At 38.3% G+C, this 20,179-nt stretch overlaps 1 protein-coding gene across 2 annotated transcripts in view; it reads left to right on the top strand.

Annotated features, from left to right (window-relative positions):
- SCFD2 (sec1 family domain containing 2) overlaps positions 1-20,179 on the top strand; it is a 397,062-nt gene that overhangs the window by 44,649 nt on the left and 332,234 nt on the right. For both annotated transcript variants that reach the window (NM_001078005.1, XM_015471617.3), the window contains exon 3: positions 2,579-2,706. In NM_001078005.1, the coding sequence (NP_001071473.1) occupies positions 2,579-2,706 (128 nt within the window). The remainder of the gene's footprint in view (positions 1-2,578; positions 2,707-20,179) is intronic.

Raw genomic sequence — 20,179 nt, 5'->3', positions numbered from 1 at the left:
CAGCTTCAACATCAGTCCTTCCAATGAACACCCAGGACTGATCTGCTTTAGGATGAATTGGTTTGATCTCTTGCAGTCCAAGGGACTCTCAAGAGTCTTCTCCAACACCACAGTTCAAAAGCATCAATTCTTCGGTACTCAGCTTTCTTTATAGTCCAACTCTCACATCCATACATGACCACTGGAATAACCATAGCCTTGACTAGACGGACCTTTGTTGGCAAAGTAATGTCTTAGCTTTTTAATATGCTGTCTATAGACCATAAATTTTGGTAACTGGGAGGTGTGTATCTTCCTTTTTCAAAATTCCTCAGTGGTTCTCCATTGCCTTCAGAGCTTTAAAGAAATTAAGTAACTTTCCCAAAGCCCCACAGCAAATAGATCTAGTTAAAACTATTATTTTTAAATTGTAGTGTAGTTGATTTACAATATTGTGTTAGTTTCAAGTGTAAAACAAAGTAATTCAATTATATATTCAGATTATTTTCCATTATAGGTTATTAGAAGGTATTGAATATTGTTCCCTGTGCTACACAGTAAATCCTTGTTGTTTATCTATTTTATGTATAGTAGTGTGTATCTGTTAATGCTATACTCCTGATTTATCCTTCCCCCTCTTCCCTTTGCCCTTTGGTGACCATAAATTTGTTTTCTATATCTGTCTGTTTCTGCTTTGTAAATAAATTCACTTGTATTATTTTTTAGGTTCCATGTCTAGATGTAGTCCTAGTTTTGAATGATGATGAAAACTTTGTTCATGACTGCTGAACTATGTTACTCTTTCAGGAAGTGAAATCAGTCACCTGATCCTTGCCTTCTTGTAACTTGCAGCTGAAGTCAGTGAACCCTGGGAAGGGATGCAGGGCACCCCCCAGAGTAGCTCCCACCATCTCTTTCACACTTACATCTGCTGCCCCTCCCCTTCCACCTTAGCATGAAACAAGCCAGTGCTTCTTAGAGTCATTTAAGACCTAGACTTTGAACGCTCTGAAATGTCCTTCCTCTTGTTTTGTGGCTAAGATTTTTATCTTTCTTGAAGATTGAGATATAATTTCCAGTTTTGAGTTATAATTTCTTCTGTTGGCTGCTTTTGTATCTGTGTACTTGCTCATCATTTCTGGTAGAGATCATTGTCTTAATCCTTGCCCTCCTATTGAGGATTGGAGCCCCTCTGTGCTGCCACAGAAATCTATGTCAGCGTTGGCTATGCCTCTTACCATGCTCTTTTGGGGGGTTAATTTCTTTGCTCATATGTCTGCCTATTCTTCCAGTCAATAAATCACTAAAAGCTTGTGCCCTGGCTTTTTTTTTTTTTTTTTGTCTATGTTCCAACCATGGAGAATAGGGCTTGGCATGCAGTTTACCTGCTCCTTTAAATTAAACAGAATATTAATTTTAATATTAATGATGACAGTTTTGGTCAGATCAAAACAAATGGAATATATTGAGCAGCAATGTTAGTTCACTGAGGAAAAAATAAATGATAATAAAAGCAACTGCTTTTAATGAAAGGTTATTATGTGCCAGACTCTAAACTCAGCCTGAAATACATCATTCCATTATTCCAAATCACATTCAAACGTGAAAGTTATACCTTATTAGGTATAATTTTAAAGCTAAGTTAATATCTTATTAGATATAACTTTTAAGATGAAACTTTTAAAAATGTATCAGTGTTTGAACTATGGCTAACTGAATAGTAGGAGGTATTTCTGGGGCTTGAAGTAGAGGGAAATGTCCTTAGGAAGGGACAGAAGTAACCTTTGTTTCTTTATACTCAGTTTTTCAAACGTTACTACAAATGTGTATACTTGGCTCCATGCAGCGATCTTCCGGAAAGAACACTGTACTCATTTATAATTGGGACATGGCATGTTGGGAGAGACAGAGGGCTGTTGGAGAAGTGAGGCCAGATGAGACCCTGCACAGTGCAGCGCTTCGTGCGCTTATCAACGGTTAATTGTAAGGGCTTCGTCAGCGCCGTCCTTGCAGCCCAAGGCCCCTACGTGGGCTACTTGCATGGTTTCTTAACCTAATTCCTGATTGCCATTCACTTGGAAATCTACTCATTAGGGATTCTGTTGAGTAATTTTTGTAATTTTTGAATAGGAGAAATTGAATCATTGAATCATTACTGATTGCTTTCTGTTTCTCAGACAAGTGTATTCTCTGAAATCAATATGCTTATAATCACATCAGTTTTGGACATGCATTTAATTTTGGTTCACATAACATTTATATCTTATCTAGCAGTGTTCAGTTTTACTCTGAAATACTTTTAAATGTAAATTCTCAGGATATCACACAATTTCCCTACACTTCTCATAGTATAGTATGATTCCCTCCCACTTTGAGGGTGCTTGATTTTACTGTCTTCTTAATTTTTCAGTATTTTGTGCTGCTTAGAATGGATCAGATATTCTTTATTTAATCCTAATATTTTTAATACTTAGAGTCCATCAGTTAGAAGGACTACATTGATACTCAAAAAAGACACTTAAGAAATTATTTTGCTTGCTACCCTTTCCATTACTCAGTAGAAATTTACTTTAAAGCTCTTTTTGTGGTTTTATTGCAGTGACCCGGCAGCCAAAGCCCTGTGGGAAGCCTTATTGAACACCAAGCACAAAGAAGCAGTGATGGAAGTCCGGAGACACCTAGTGGAGGCAGCAAGCAGAGAAAACCTGCCAATCAAGATGAGTGTGGGTAAGTCACCAGCTTCCCCAACAGACCATGACCGCCTGCTCTGAGGAAGTTCCTTTAAGCCTGCTCTGATCTGTGGGCCAACCTAGTCATCATGGCATCTAGGTAAAAGTATTGAAGACATCTTTAAACTGTTGAAAGAGTAGGAAAGGATGCCCCCCGGGGCTCAACCATGAGCCCTTTCCTTAGACTCAGCTTTGGGAAGCCCAGGCAAGTCCTTGCCCACAAAGGGTCATGCTGTTAGTTGTTTCATCTAGAATGATTAAAATCAGTCTGAACTCCTCCTTCATTCTGCCCACTGCCCCCTACTCCCTACTTGCTGTGGTTAAATGATCTTTTATTGGATTTGAATTGATGAATGAATGATGATGCTGAGAAATCAGTTGAGCAAATGGACATATTCTGTTCCGGCTCCTCACTCTTAGACTGGTCTGCTGATTGTCTGGTCACAACCCTCTTACCCCTTCTTCACCATGGTGTTTTATAACTTACTCTTCTCATTTCTCTCTCTCTCTCTTTTTAACATGCAGTTTTGTCTTTAGTATTAGAAGAATGGGGCTACAGTGAAATTTAAGTTTTAAATTGCTGTTTTCTTTTGATTTAAAAAAATCAGAGAGCTAATGTTTTGAGAAAAATAAACTTTGCTTTACATTTTTTGAAATAAATACTTATTAATATGGAAATATTTAAATATGGATATTGAATCTGGTTAAAAGGTAGAATTTATTTCTGGAAACTTGCAAAGGTTTATTTCTCTATTTTAAAAACAAGGTTTCTTTTATAATCTGATCTTAAGTATCTGATAAATATTAATGCATTTTACTAGATGGGTAAATTTTTCTTATTGAGATTTCTCACCCAAATTCTTGATTACTGATGAGTTAAAAAAAAAAAAAAATCAAACTGTCAAGTTGAAATAGAAGAGCAGACTTTTGGAAATAAAAAAATACAGATGAATCCAGAAGAAAAAAAAAAATTTAAAGGTCATAATATGAAAAAAAACTGTAACTCTCAGTGTGTTAAGTGATTACATATGAAGGTTTTAAGTAACATGAAGGATGATAAGAAAAGTGAAAGTAACTGACATTTATTGAGCACTTACAATGTACCGGGTCTTATTCTAACTCTTTACATGTGTTATTTAAAATTCACAGTAATTCTATGAGACTGATACCGTGAGTATCCCATTTTTCAGATAAAGGACCTAAAATAGAGAAAAATATGTACCCAGGGCCCATACATCTGATAAAGAGTAGGACTGGAATTTAAATCTAGACATTGTAATGTGAAAGAGTGTGTTTTTTGTTCGTAAGATTATCCTAGCTCCATACAACCAACGCCAGAGTCCTATATGTTGTTTTGGAGTAGAAATAAAGTTGTTTCTTTGAGGTCATCCTGGTATTTGACTGTAATTCTGTTTTTTTTTTCACTCTTTCCTCCCTGCCTCCCCTCTTTCTTTCTTTCTCCCTCTCTGCTTCTCTCCCTTCTTCCTTCCTTCCTTCTACCCACAGTTAGAGGTATCCATTAATAAGGTATGTTTACCTAGTATAGTTCTTTATCTATGCATATGCTGAAATAAGAACTAATTCACATTGTGAAGAGAGAAAAGTAGGAATGCGCAGAAGGTCTGCGTGAAAGGTTAATTTATATTGTGTTTCAGTGATAAAATCTTATGATGCTATCCCAGAGCATAAATCAGCTTTTATTGCTCAATCAGTGCAGAACTCTTAAAAGTTCAAAACACTTTACGTTTCTAAAGCTCTGTATCTTTTAAAAATAATCAGAGTCAGGGAAAAAAAAAAAAAAAAAGCGGGTAAGCCCGTAAGGAATTCAGTTTAAATATTTGAGTTTTCTGTCGACAAAAAAAAAAATTTAGATAAGATGGTTTGATTTATCCCCAACCTCCAGACATGGGGGAGGGGCTGGGGGTTGGGGAGAAGGAAAGAATCAGACAATTGTTAACAACCTTTGTTGTAAGAAGGACCAAAAAGATTGATCCAAATCATGTTCTATCTATGTGTCAACTGTAATTTAGGAAAAGATAACACATTACAGCTATGCATGTCTGCTTCATATCACTGGTCAGAATTTCTGGTGTGTCTCATTTCCATTTACAAATAGATACATAACCATGAACAGCAAGGGAAAAGGCTGGAATTTAAACAAAATGAAATGTTGATATTTAAAAACTGCTTATCATAAAAGAAAAAAGAAATCATGTTCTGATGTCCTAGATAGTTGAAATCCTTTTTCTAGCAGCATTAAAAAATGTGAAATTCAAACTATGCACTGTTCAACCCCTGCTGTAAATTCTACTGAGGTATACATTCTTCTGACTGTGATAGAGGCTTCTAGTATTTTGGGGACATTAAACAGATATTTTAATTCTAGGTTGAAGATTTTTCTTATATTGAAATTCACAGGGAGGGATCCCATGATTGAAACCTCAGCTCTAAATATAAAATTTCCCAGTAAAAGGTAAGTTCGTATTAAAACATCATGAGCATAAAGAGAAATAAACATCATTCTCTTAGGAAAAAAAGTTTAATTGCTAAAAGAAAGAAAAAATTCATTTTGTCATTTCACATATAAACATATGCCTTCTTTCCAAGAGCTTGTTATTAAATTGTCAGTTAACTAAGCATATATGTTCCAGAAAAGTGCTTTTAATTTTTTTTTTAAACATTGCAAACTGAATTGTGTTTTTCCCACTGGGCTTTCATTATGGAAAATGTATTCTGAGAGTAAAAAACAAACAGACTCTAAGAAACCCATTTGTTTGGACCCAAAATGTTCACTCACAGAGGAAATGAGAAGAAGCTGCCCGTGTTAGTGTCTCTGTTTACAGAGAATCTGTTTCTCTGGACTGACACTGTGGTTGGTGCATCTTCTCTGGTTTATCCCATAACTCTCTGCAGAGTGGCTACATTTAATGGCTGGTAGAAAGATCCTATTACGGCTGAAGTGAAACAGATCTCTTTATGACACTGTCCTTTGTTTCCCAGCCAGATTTCTTGAAAGAGTGTCCTATGCTTGATGCCTCTGTTTCTTTATAATTTTCTTGCTTATTAGTTCAGTGTAGTCTGGCTTCTGGTACTTTTTTGCAGAGAAAGTGAAGATTATGATTATCAAGCAAACTGGAATTGGTGTGCTGCAGTTGTGTTCTGTCTATGGGATAGATATCCAGGGGGGATCCCCTGGAGAGGGAAATAACAACCTACTCCAGTGTTCTTGGCTGGGATGTCCCATGGACAGAGGAGCCTGGCAGGCTGCAGCTCAGAGAGTTGCAAAAGAGTCAGACACGACTTAACCACTAAACAACAAACAACAAAATGTGGAAATCTACATGGAAAACCATATTATAAAAGGGTTGTTTAATGAGAGTAAAATAAAAACAGATCAAGTTCAATGATTTTCTCCTTTCTTTCTTGGAAATGTACCAATTTATTCTTTCCACTTAATTTGTCTTTTTTCTAGTCTTTATGCTGAGTATTCCCCTTTTGATACCACATTCTTTCTTTGAGCAGAATTCTAAATAGTTTTTCCATTTTCAGCTTAGTTATGATTATGTTCTGTTACCTCTTCCCTGACTTTGTTCACCCTCAAATCACCTTGGCTATATTTGGGATTCCCAGACCTCTGTGGTCACACTTTTACCGGAAGCTCTCTTGAGCTGTGTTTCCAGATAATAATCAGATCCATTGTGTTGTGAAGCTTCATGATTACTCTGTTCATTTTGGGGCACAGGAGTGTCAGCTCCATGTAATCACCATCAGTTTCTCTTTTGCAAATTAAATGTGATGAGTTCATCCAACCATTTGTGAAAAGACTAGCCTTTAACCATTACAGTTTTTTCTAGTTCTGAGCCACTGACAAAGCTCTAGTTTGTTAATGTTTGGCCTAAAATGTGATGTTCAGAGCTGAATAAAGACATCTTGTTCTTTGCCTCTTTTTGGACGCCGTACTTCTCTTAATGAAGCCCCAGATGAAATTAGTGATTTTTGCTTTTCACCAATGACACACATACCTATCATTTCCTGCTTTCATAATTTAGCAATACTGGCTTTGAAAAATAGCAATAAATCAACACACTCTAAAATTTTATTCAATATGTACTTTTTCAGCATCACTGAGAGTACTCTGATTCCTAGTATTGGTACTTGAGTTCATCCTATTTTGTGTTTTGATCACATTTATATCTTTTGCCTTCATTATGGAGAGTTTTTTTTTGTTTGTTTGTTTTGGGATTAAAAGAAACATGTATGCATATACATCTGTGTGTGTGATTGTGAAGTGGGTGTGGAGATTGTCACACTTTGCCAAATGTATAGGTTAAAACCTAATAAGGCCAATTTCACATATGGTAACTGATAAGAGATGAGAAAATCTGGATGTCTCATAGGCACATACACTGAGTGTTAACTCTCATACATGCTTGTCTTCATGTTAGTTGTTGCCACAGTTTGGAGAATGGGGAAGGGAATTTTATGGGATAGCTACTTTTTTCAGGTACTATAGCAAGTTTTGGAAAACTCAGCAGTGGCCACAGGACTGGAAAAGGTCAGTTTTCATTCCAATCCCAAAGAAAGGCAATGCCAAAGAATGCTCAAACTACCACACAATTGCACTCATCTCACAAGCTAGTAAAGTAATGCCCAAAATTCTCCAAGCCAGGCTTCAGCAATACATGAACCTTGAACTTCCAAATGTTCAAGCTGGTTTTAGAAAAGGCAGAGGAACCAGAGGAACCAAATTGCCAACATCCTCTGGATCATGGCAAAAGCAAGAGAGTTCCAGAAAAACATCTATTTCTGCTTTCTTGACTATGCCAAAGCCTTTAACTGTGTGGATCACAATAAACTGTGGAAAATTCTTCAAGAGATGGGAATACCAGACCACCTGACCTGCCTCTTGAGAAACCTACATGCAGGTCAGGAAGCAGCAGTTGAACTGGACATGGAACAACAGACTGGTTCCAAATAGGAAAAGGAGTATGTCAAGGCTGTATATTGTCACCCTGCTTATTTAACTTATATGCAGAGTACATCATGAGAAACGCTGGGCTGGAAGAAGCACAAGCTGGAATCAAGATTTCCAGGAGAAATCTCAATAACCTCAGATATGCAGATGACACCACCCTTATGGCAGAAAGTGAAGAGAAACTAAAAAGCCTCTTGATGAAAGTGAAAGCGGAGAGTGAAAAAGTTGGCTTAAAGCTCAACATTCAGAAAACGAAGATCATGGCATCTGGTCCCATCACTTCATGGGAAATAGATGGGGAAAGAGTGGAAACAGTGTCAGACTTTATTTTTTGGGGCTCCAAAATCATTGCAGATGGTGATTGCAGCCATGAAATTAAAAGACGCTTACTCCTTGGAAGGAAAGTTATGACCAACCTAGATAGCATAAAGTTCTTGTCTGTTGGGCAGAAAAATAAACATACCAATTGTACCTTAAAAAAAAAAAAAATAAAAACAGAGACGTTACTTTGCCAACAAAGGTCCGTCTAGTCAAGGCTATGGTTTTTCCAGTGGTCATGTATGGATGTGAGAGTTGGACTGTGAAGAAGGCTGAGCGCTGAAGAATGGATGCTTTTGAACTGCGGTGTTGGAGAAGACTCTTGAGAGTCCCTTGGACTGCAAGGAGATCCAACCAGTCCATTGTGAAGGAGATCAGTCCTGGGATTTCTTTGGAAGGACTGATGCTGAAGCTGAAACTCCAATACTTTGGCCACCTAATGCGAAGAGTTGACTTATTGGAAAAGACTCTGATGCTAGGAGGGATTGGGGGCAGGAGGAGAAGGGGACGACAGAGGATGAGATGGCTGGATGGCGTCACTGACTCGATGGACATGAGTTTGAGTGAACTTCGACAGATGATGATAGACAGGGAGGCCTGGCATGCTGCGATTCATGGAGTTGCAAAGAGTCGGACATGACTGAGCTACTGAACTGAACTGATAGCAAGTTTTATATAGCTGGTACTCCCCCCGCCATCCCCATTTCACAGACAAGGAAAACTGAGACTCAGAAAGGTTGAATTTTTTCCAGAATTACTGTGCTAGTTGTTTAAGTTCCTGTCTTGCAGATCTCACCCAACCCTTTTCCTCTGTGCTGCTGGGGCTGGGGCTCTGCAGTCCACATTCTGTTCCACCCTCTGGCTCCCTGGTGGGCTATGCTGGTGGGGGGTGCCAGGGGGAAACAGCAAGGTTGAAAGGGGAAAAAGCAGCTTGCTCCTTCCCATCTGCCCCCCCGTGGAGTCCGCTTCTACTTGTGAGTGTCATGGCATCAAAACTTTCTTCACCCTGGCAGTGGCAAGTCCTTCCTGTGGGAGCAGCTGAATCCAGTTTGCAGTTCTTCCAATTCTTGCAGAACCAGCTCCATGGCACCCTTTCCTCAGAGGTACCAACCCAGCTGAGTAATGCTCGGTTCTCAGAGGGGTAATTCCAGGCCTTCTGTTTGTGTTTTCTTCCACCCTCCTGGCGGGTAGCTGCTTCCAACAGCTGTTGCCTGCATGATACCTTGGAGTTCTCTTTTTACCTTTCAGCTACCCAGTTAACAATTCTGTATGCTAAATTTTCTCTACTCAGATAACTAGTGTGTTTTCTACCTTCTGCCTGGGCCCTGACTGATACAGTCTTACAGCAAGTAAGCCAGAATGTGGCCTGGTCTGTGTGACTTTTGTATCAGGAATCAAACTTCTGGCAGGAGCAGCTATAGAGGCTCAAACACAGATATGGTTGTGCCAGTCCTCTGTCTAAACCCTCTAATGGTTCCTCATTGCCTTAGGACAGTATACCAACTCCTTAGCCTGCTGTTTCTGTAAATCTCTCTGACTTCTAGCCCCATGCTTCATCCACCACTCATGTTACTTTTCCTCCCTGCTCCCTACTCCCCAGCAGGAACGTCTGTAGATCCAGGTCTTTGTTATTTTTGCCTGAAATATTCTCATTTGGTGTCCCTTTAGATCCCCTTCACTCTTCTCTTGCTGTGCTTCTAGGGGCTCACTGTTATGGACTGCCTCAGCAGGCTTTTCTGCCCTTGGCCTCTCAGTTGAGTTTGGCTATTGGGAGGCCTGAGCGGGAGATTTAGAGGGTGAGAGGCAGTTATGGTTACAGGTATTGATTGCCTCACTCCGTCCCTGCCAGGATGCGGTTGGTTGCTTCTCTCTACCCTTCCCTTGTTGGATTCCTTTCACACTCCTGATTGTCCTTAGCCTCACTTCTTAGAAAGTCATGTTGTTAAGGTCACCTTATTTTCTGTTTGTGTGTGCCATCTTTTTCCTGCTGGGACCTTGATTTATATAACCACATACTTTGCAATGCACACACACACACACACACACACACACACATGTTCCTATGAAACCCATCTTAGTTTTCATGATCTCATACAAATGTCACTTTCTCTGTGGAACCATATTTAATTCCCCTTTACCCTTCTTCCTTCCCCTCCTCAGCAGTCTTCGTTGACTGTTCTGCCTTCTAAGGACCCACAGCTCTTTCTCTTTTTGCTGTCTTAGCACTTACCACGGTGAAAAATAGTTAAGTGTGTGTGGATCCAAAACTTTATACTAGACAGTGTCCATGTCATATATTCTCTGTTGGCTGTTTGGCTTGGTACATAGTGGGTGGCTTGGTATTTGCTGCTTGGATGGATGATTGCCTAATGAGTATGGATGAATAGTAGATTCATGATGGGTATTTCTGCTTTCAGTTACGTGCATTACTATTTTTTTTTAATTTATTTTTTATTAAAGGATAATTGCTTTACAGACCTTTGTTGTTTTCTGTCAAACCTATGAATTAGCCATAGATATACATATATCCCCTCCCTTCTGAACCTCCCTCCCACCTCCCTTCCTATCCCACCCCTCTAGGTTGGTACAGTACTATTTTCTGTTTACAACTCTGCTTTCTACTCTTTCTTGTTCCTCTTGATATCCTGTAGCATCTGATTGTGTCTTCTTTCTTGATTCTTTTCCCTTGGTCTTCACGTCACTCTGCTTTTCTGATGATCTTCTTCTCTCTGATAACTGCTTCATGCTTTCTCTTCCTTCTAGCTTCCTCTAGAAGCTTCCTTACTTCTAGCTTCCTCTAGAATGTAGCTCTATTTGTATCCCTTGTTGTGCTTTGTATGTACTCAGTTAATGGTAAACAATCTGCCTGCAGTGAGGGAGACCTGGGTTCAATCCCTGTGTTGGGAAGATCCGCTGGAGAAGGGAATTGCAACCCACTCCAGTATTCTTGCCTGGAGAATCCCATGGACGGAGGAGCCTAGCAGGCTACAGTCCACGAGGTCACAAAGAATCGGACATGACTGAGCGACTTCACTTTCATTTTCTTTCACTCGGTTAATAATTGCTACTGATCTTAAAGCCTTATCCTACTCTATTCACTCTCCAGAAAAAATGCTCATTTTAGCCTCCTGTATTTTAAAATTCTCCTCCAACATTTTTTCCATGCTATCTCTTATCCCTTATCATCCTTTCTGAAAGGTGACATCTTGTATTCCTATCAGTACTGTTTTTGTTCATACTTCTGTTACAGCAGTTACCACCAGACCCTGAGTAGTTGGGGCTGAGAATTCTTATCTGTACTTCCTAGTATTCTCCGCACCTAACCCAAGACCTTGAAATTCCTATATAGTCATTAAGTTTTTATGGAATGAATAAATAAATTCTTAATACTGTCAGTTGGTATTCATTATGTAGCTAATGGATTACTTTTTCTCTCTCTCTCCTATGGAATCCAAGAGGGACACTGGTTTAGACAGTCCTCAAACTTTTCTTAGAACCCCTTTACATTGTTAAAAGCTGTTGATGTTCACAACAACCTATGAATGGAAAAAAACAGAACTACTGAGGACACCATGAGCTTTTGTTATGTGGGGTTTATCTATTAATATATGTGAGACTGATAGATAGGAAGAAAACATCACATTAGGAATTTAAGCAGGGAAAATTTTTTTAAATATTTAGGAAGAAAACATCACATTAGTGATTCAAGTAGGGAAAACTTTTAAAATATTAGTTAATGTAAAAATATTATAATAAACCTATTGCATGTTAATATAACATGTTTTTGTGAAAATAACTATTTTCTCAAATAAAATCATGTGGGGAAGAGAGTGGCACCATTTTACCTTTTTGTACATCTCTAAAAGCAGAGACATTACTTTGCCAACAAAGGTGCGTCTAGTCAAGGCTATGGTTTTTCCAGTGGTCACGTATGGATGTGAGAGTTGGACTGTGAAGAAAGCTGAGCACCAAAGAATTGATGCTTTTGAACTGTGGTGTTGGAGAAGACTCTTGAGAGTCCCTTGGACTGCAAGGAGATCCAACCAGTCCATTCTGAAGGAGATCAGTCCTGGGTGTTCATTGGAAGGACTGATGTTGAAGCTGAAACTCCAATACTTTGGCCACCTCATGCGAAGAGTTGACTCATTGGAAAAGACTCTGATGCTGGGAGGGATTGGGGGCGGGAGGAGAAGGGGACGACAGAGGATGAGATGGCTGGATGGCATCACTGACTCGATGGACGTGAGTCTGAGTGAACTCCGGGAGTTGGTGATGGACAGGGAGGCCTGGCGTGCTGTGATTCATGGGGTCGCAAAGAGTCGGACACGACTGAGCGACTCAACTGAACTGAACTGAACGTCTGGTTTAATAGAAGGCAGCTCTATTCTCATATCTGCTTCTTTATAGAATCTGTTGTGATAGAAAGAAAAGCTGGCCTTACAAAGATATGTAGTTGAAAAGGGGAAGATTTTTTTAAATAATTTTCAGAAAATTGTGGATATTCTAGAATTGCAGATATACTATACCAAATTTACAAGAGGTAATTCCTTACAGGTAATTGCAGTGTGGAATATGAAACCATATCATTGAATTTTCCACACTCTGGTACATTAAAGACCATTGATTTCTCTTGCACTTTGGCTCTTTTACACACACATTATTTTATAGCATTTTACCTTAGTCACTTGGACAATAAAGGTTCTCTGAATTATGCAGATTTTCCAAATGTTGACACGTATTATACAATATAACAGACCACAGTTGTTGATATCCCCACTGTTAATCACTAGAAAATCTTTACGTATTAGGATATAAAGCTATAGAGGCAGATACAAGCTTTCCAAAATTATGATTTCACATGAAAACTTGAGTTTTTATTTTGACAAAACAAATAGCTGTTTTCCTTGAAGTGATAGACTCACTTTATTCTTTTTCTTTTGGAAAGAATGTATGAAGAACAATATGCTTTCAGTTATCTTTCCAGTAAAAGTCATACCATTGCATATGAAGAGTATTCTACCCAATCTAGGGGTGGGATTACATTGTCTGTAGCATTTTTCCCTGATCACCTTAGTTGGGTGACATGTGGCTAGAGTAGTGATTTCCAGAAGTAAAAGTGGAGACTGGAGATTTAGTTACCTAGTCATTATGTTAGAGCCTAAGTAGTGAATTTCTAAGGAAATATAAGAGTGATCATCCAGGAAAAGAATATAGAATGAGTGAGAAGAGGCTTGAAGGCAGAGCTGTAAAGAACACATCCATTTAGGGATATGAAGAAGTAGAGAATCTAGAGAAAGGGCTGGAAGAGTTTTTATTGAATTAATAATTAATAATGCCCCAAAGCCTTAAGGTCAGCAAACAGATATTTCCTTCTTATACTTCATCACCTAAAACAAAACCTGAATTGCCTCTGCTACTGTATTTCCTTGTCCACAAATGGTCATCTGAATTTCTAATACCCTTTCTTCAAGCATCTGTCCTCTGACTCTATATTTTTAACTTTAATTGGTGCATCTTTTTTTTTTCATCCTCCTCCTCCTCATGTTAATTTTTATGTTTTCTCAACAGAAGAAATCCTCAGCATATGAGAATATGGGCTAGGAGTTTAAAACCCCCCAAGGAAAGATCCATGGCTGTGGGGTGGGAGTTGCTTTATTTGGAAGAATAGCCTTCCAAGTCAGGGTGGACTTACCGAGGAATGGCTCCTTCCCTGGCAGGCTGGAAATCTGCCTTGTGGAAAACAAGAGTAGTCTATCAGTGTCTTTCCGTGTGCTCAGCTGAGTTTGTAAACATTGATGCAGTGATTTAAGTTAGCCTCAGGAAGGCTGCATTTCCAAAGAAAGCCAAACCATAAATGTTTCTGGTGGTTTTATATTTCATGTTTTTTGTATAAATCTCAGGGAGAGCTGTTTATTTTCTATTTGTGACCTCTGGTCCTGCAGCAGTTATGCTTTATTCCATACTCTCCTGAAATCGTATCTTGCAATAGATTTCTCAATTTTGGATCCATTTGATTGAATTGATTCATATAATTAAAATGCTCTTTTCACATTGCTTTCTTATTCTATCTTTGTAATACTGTAGAGCTCAAAAATTTGTTTAACAAGAAACATACTATTTAAAGGAAATCTCAGGAAAACCTTCTTCAGTATTTATAGTGTTATAAAAGTAGACATCGATTCCCAGCTGGTTTTTATCCAAGTTTCACTATACAGATGGCTGTATATACTGCCCTTCAAATCCCTACGGGAGAAGATTTATAATGTCTTCCCTCTTCCTCCTTTAATATCTGGTTTCAATGTCTAATAGTCATCACGAATGTGGAATTTTTTTCTCAGGTCTGACTTAAATCTCCCCACCTGCATGTTAACCATATTTCTTTGTCCTTTGACCTCAATAGAGGTGGGGAACTAGCAGTAATTATTACTCTTATATTTCTTTTTCTCTTGAAAGACAATGCTTCATCCCTTGTACAAACCAGTGATAGTAATAGATTCAAATTTCCCAGAGAAAAATGCTTGTCTATTAATTCCACATGAAATAGATATTATTTTATTTCAGAACCAAGAGACCATTTAAAAAGTAATATAGCACGTTTCTAGAAAATTCATATTGTACCATTAGTAGAATAAAAAGTAATTGTCTATCCACCCCCCGCCGCCCCCGCCATCAACTTACTCTTCAGTGTAACCTTTGTTCCTAAATTAGAATCTTGACTTCCAGGCCTTTTTCTGTGTAATTAGGTAAGAAAGTAAGTAAATAAGCTAGTAAACCAACAATGAGCAAAACAAAGGTGTGTCCTAAGAGCATGACAATGTGGTTTCGATTGTGACTTCCTTTCTGTCTCTCTTATTAGAGTTTTGGCTACCCGGCATAAAATACCATGAAGGAAACTTAGTTATACAGTTGTGCCAGGTTTTAAACATTATATGTATACTTTAAAATTTATGTTAAATTAGGTTAAATTTGATCACGTTTAAAGTGTGTGGATATATTGATACAACCATGGAAAACCGGCCGTATTAACTTAAGTATACCCATCTGATCCACTGGTTTCACAACTGGACATGTAGCCAATGGAAGCGAGTCTACCAAAAGGCATGTAGTAGACCGTTCACAGTCTCATTATTTATAATGGCCCTAAATATCCTTCAAAGTAGAATGGACAGAGAAGCAGTTAGAGTGGTATAGAACAATAAAATAGAGGAAGGGAAAAAAAAGATTGAGATTTTGGACGATGTTGAACTAAAGAAGCTAGACACAAAATAGTGTATCTGTGTATATGACATTCAAAAGCAAACGAAAAATTAGCTGTAGTGAGAGAGTTAAAAATGATGGTTTGCTGTTGTAGGATTATTGATTAGGTACGTATCAAGGGAATATTCTAGAGCGTTGGGTATATTCCATACCTTGATCTGCATGGTGGTTATGTGGATAGATGTATGTGTAAAAAGTAACTGAACTACATACCTAAGATGTGTATGCTTTATTTTATGTTATACTCCTCACTTTCCTCCTCCATTATATCTGAGGCCTCTGAATCTGGAACTGGTTATATCTTCTGGGTAAGTGACCCCTCTTTGTTGCAATGCCTTGTCACATATTCAAGGCAAAGTCTTTGTAGGAGGGGAGGAAATTTATTTTTATTGCTTGTTTTGCTTTGTGATATAGTAAGTATTTTTCTAGTCCTATATTACCTTCCAGGAATTTATACTTCAATTAAAAAAATTTTTTTAGTGCATCACCATAGTATTATTACATATAAAAAAGCCAGAATTCTATTATAGCTATAATTACCTGAATATTCTCCCTTCTGTTATTTCTGTTTCCTGGTTTAACTAAGTACAGTTATATCTCCCAAATGGAAATTTTATTTGGGCTATATTCTAATATGTATGGATTTATATAGCTTTATATCTTTTTCATAACTGGGGAAATTTGAGTACAGGCTTTCTTCTTGGGATAATGAGAATGTTCTGAAATTATATAGTGGTGATGATTACATAACTCTGAGTGTACTAAAAACCACTGGATTGTACATTTTAAGGGTGAATTTTATGATATGTGAGTTATATCTCTATAAAGCTCATGTTAAAAAAGAAGCTCTTAGGGACTTCCCTGTGGTCCAGTGGCCAAGACTCCATGTTCCCAAGGCAGGGGGTCCTGGTTTGATCCCTGGTCAGGGAACTAGATCCCACAGGCTGCAACTAAGAGTTCTCATGCTGCTGTGACGATTCAGTATGCTGAGTGCTGCAGCTGTGACCTGGTGCAGCCAAATAAATAAACAAAATGATTTAAAAAAATAAGCTCTTAGTAATAAAGGTATTATGGTTTAAAAAAAAAAAAAAATTCAGGACTTCCCTGTAGCTTGAATGGTAAAGAATCTGCCTGCAATGCAGGAGACTCAGGTTCAGTCCCTGGTTTGGGAAGATCCTCTGGAGAAGGGAATTGCAATCCACTCCAGTATTCTTGCCTGGAGAATCCCATGCACAGAGAAGCCTGGCGGGCTACAGACCATGGGGTCGCAAAGAGTCAGCAATTCAACCAAAGTTTAAAGATAAATCAAGAAAATCTCCTAAAATGTAGAAAGAACAGGGCATTGAAAATATGATACAAAAAGCAAAATATATAGAGAACCAATTCAGGAAACCCAAGAACTATTGAAAGTTTTAGAAAGAGAGAAAAAGCGGAGGACAGGAAATTAGTAAGGAAAGAATGTGAGACTTCCTAGATGTGAAGAAAGACATATCAAATAGTAGAACAGGCTTAACTGAAAAGCAAGTGTAAAGAATAAAAACTCTCTAAACTAGACATCATCACCATGACTCCTCAGAGTACAAGAGAATGAGAAGATCCTATGAACCTCTAGATGGAAAAAAGGAAGCTCCTCTACAAAGGAACAAAAATAGGACTAGCACAGGTTTCTTATAAGCAATGCTCAGCCAGAAGATAATGAAGCAATGCATTATTTTCAACCTTGAATTATAGATCTGGATAAACTATTAACTTGGAGGGCAAGAAAAAACGTTTTTAAAGATAAAAAGAAGTTTGCTTTCCACACACCTTTTCTGAGGAAGTTACTTGAGATTGTCCAGCGAAACAAGGCAGCATAGCAGGAAAGAAATATCAGAAATTTAACCAAAGAGTGTTCCAATAGAGGAAAGCAACAGACTCAGTTCCAGGCTGCTGACTACACAGAAGGGCCTGGAGAACAGTCCGCCCATGATGGGACTGGAGAATGAAGGGGTTTGGTTGTAAAGTATTCAGGGAGGGGAAAAAGCAAAACAAAAAACCCCACAGCTCAGCTATACCTCAGTTAAAAACAACAACTACAACATAACCCAGACTTCAAAGATGAGACAGTGTATTTGAAATTAGGAGACTTCACAGCTTCGATTAAGGCAGGGAATGCAACTCCCCCATCCCCTTAGAAAAAGCCCATAAACGTTCTAGGGCCAAAGTATATGCATAAGGAAATGCAATCATAGTTTGTACCTTGGGTCTGTCATTAATAGTTATATAGTTCATTATCATGAAGACACAATTGACTGATTTTGAACTGTTTGAATCAAGCTATACAAAAAGCACGTAAGGTCTTCCCTGGTGGCTCAGTGGTAAAGAATCTGCCTGCCAGTGCAGGAGACATGAGTTCAATCCCTGGTCTGGGAAGATTCCACACGCTGCAGAACAACCAAGCCCGTGGGCCTGGTTCTAGAGCCTGGGAACTGCAACTACTGAGCCCATGCACTCTAGAGCCCATGCTCTGCAACAAGAGAAGCCACGGGAAGAGAAGTCTGCACATTGCAACTGGAGAGTAGCCCCCACTCACCGCAACTACAGAAAGCCCTCACAGCAACAAAGACCCAGCACAGCCAAAAATAAATAAATAAAATTATTTTTTAAAAAGGCACGTAAGGCTACATTATGGTCATAAAATATAAGTGCTATCCATCTTGATGAAAATAAAAGTACAGATGATTTGAAAGATGAAAGGGGAAGATACAAAGTAGAGGGAGGGGCAAAGAGGGATTAATATCCTCTGCTTAGAGACGAAAAGCCATAGGATACCATCTGTAATTGACAGAACAAAGAAGAAAGTTTAAGAATGTAATGTAAATTACGAAGATAACCAACAAATGGGGAGGAATAGTGCTCGAAGCCTCTGCCAGCTTAGAGACTATCTCACGATCTCTTTGTTGTGTATTCCTTTCCCTTTGTAATTCCTTTTTGTCTTTCTGATGAAATGAGATGAGGATGTAAACCCGTGTGTCAGTCTACCCTCTGAACCTTTTGTACATTATTTACAGAACTCCGAAAGCATCTTTTGTACACAAGAGCTTTCTAATGTCAACTGTAGAATTAACATTGGAAATTTCCCGTAACCATGCTGCCTACCAATCAATAGTTTTGTTTTAGTAGCATCGCCACCTTTGTCTACATGTTAGTATGAGCGCTCTTGCTATAATTTACATGCATTCCTGGAAAATTTGTTTTGCAAAATCACATACTGGTTATCAGGGCTCATGATAAAAAATATCATTAGCAGAAGCCCATTTAAAAATCTATACAAATTTATAGTTAGAGCACTGACAACAAAAAAAAACAATAAAAATCTTGATTAAAATACTAGCACAGTTAAAAGGTATGCCAGTTTCCTATAGATAAAAGAAATGTTACAGTATATTTGGGACTTCATGTGAACAAAAGAGTTGAAAGTAGCTCACTGGAAGGGAAAGTAAAGAGAAGTTGACGCTGTTTGTTTATGCAGGCAAAGGCAAAATGCACTGAAGATCAGGGAGGACCAAACAGGAAGCACTTCCGAGACAGGGCATATGGTCAAGCAGAGCTAAGAGGAAGAACTAGGAGTGCAGTCAGGACTCAGTTTCTCTTATGGCTTGTAGCGTTCAGCTATGTTTGTTTACTTTGTGTTCAGCTGCTCTTATTTGGTGGCACAGGATGTTAAAATAATGAGAAAAGTGACAAATGAGTAGGTGTGACTTTTTGTGTAATATTAAAAGTATTCCTGTTTGCCAGTTGTGTGTAGGTTAATAAACCAGAGTTTTAGCAGAACATGTTATATTTAATTATTTTAATATGCTTTGCCTTTATTATATTAGAAAAGTAATTAAAAAGGAGACAAATGAAATGCTGATATTTGAATTCTGGGAATACATGTCTTAAGACATAACTTTGTTTATTCAGATTTCACATACTGGGTTTTCATTCACAGTTTCAAGACAATGATGAATAAAAAACATGCATGACGGTGTTATTATTTCTTATAGAACTTTTTTTTTTTTTAAGAAAACATTTAGTAGCTAAATATACTATTTTAGACAAAATTTCTGATGGTTGCTTTCTACCATTAAGACACACTTTGAGGATTAAGTCAAACCTAGCACTGACAGAATGCTCTTTTTTGTTGTTGTTAAGAAAATCAACAAAAAATCATATATGTGTAAATATTTTAAATATATCTTACCAAGCCACAAAACAGATTCAGAAAGTTCAGTTCAGTTCAGTCACTCAGTCATGACCCCATGGACTGCAGCACGCCAGGCCTCCCTGTCCATTACCAACTCCCGGAGTCCACCCAAACTCACGTCCATTGAGTCGGAGATGCCATCCAACCATCTCATCCTCTGTCGTTCCCTTCTCCTCCTGCCCTCACTCTTTCCCAGCATCAGGGTCTTTTCAAATGAGTCAGCTCTTCACATCAGGTGGCCAGAGTATTGGAGTTTCAGCTTCAACATCAGTCCTTCCAATGAACACCCAGGACTGATCTCCTTTAGGATGGACTGGTTGGATCTCCTTGCATTCCAAGGGACTCTCAAGAGTCTTCTCCAACACCACAGTTCAAAAGCATCAATTCTTCAGCACTCAGCTTTCTTTACAGTCCAACTCTCACATCCATACATGACCACTGGAAAAACCATAGCCTTGACTAGATGGACCTTTGTTGGCAAAGTAATGTCTCTGCTTTTTAATATGCTGTCTAGGTTGGTCATAACTTTCCTTCCAAGGAGTAAGCGTCTTTTAATTTCATGGCTGCAGTCTAGTTTATCAAATGTATGTAGTAAATAGAAAGATAATTTCCATAATTCATTTGAATACAATGGAATTAAATATTATAAGGATCATAGACAATATTAAAATATTAAATCATTTTATTTTCTAA

The sequence above is a fragment of the Bos taurus genome, chromosome 6, assembly GCF_002263795.3.
Source record: "Bos taurus isolate L1 Dominette 01449 registration number 42190680 breed Hereford chromosome 6, ARS-UCD2.0, whole genome shotgun sequence".
Classification (NCBI taxonomy): domain Eukaryota; kingdom Metazoa; phylum Chordata; class Mammalia; order Artiodactyla; family Bovidae; genus Bos; species Bos taurus.
This window is presented reverse-complemented; position numbering and strand designations above follow the sequence as displayed.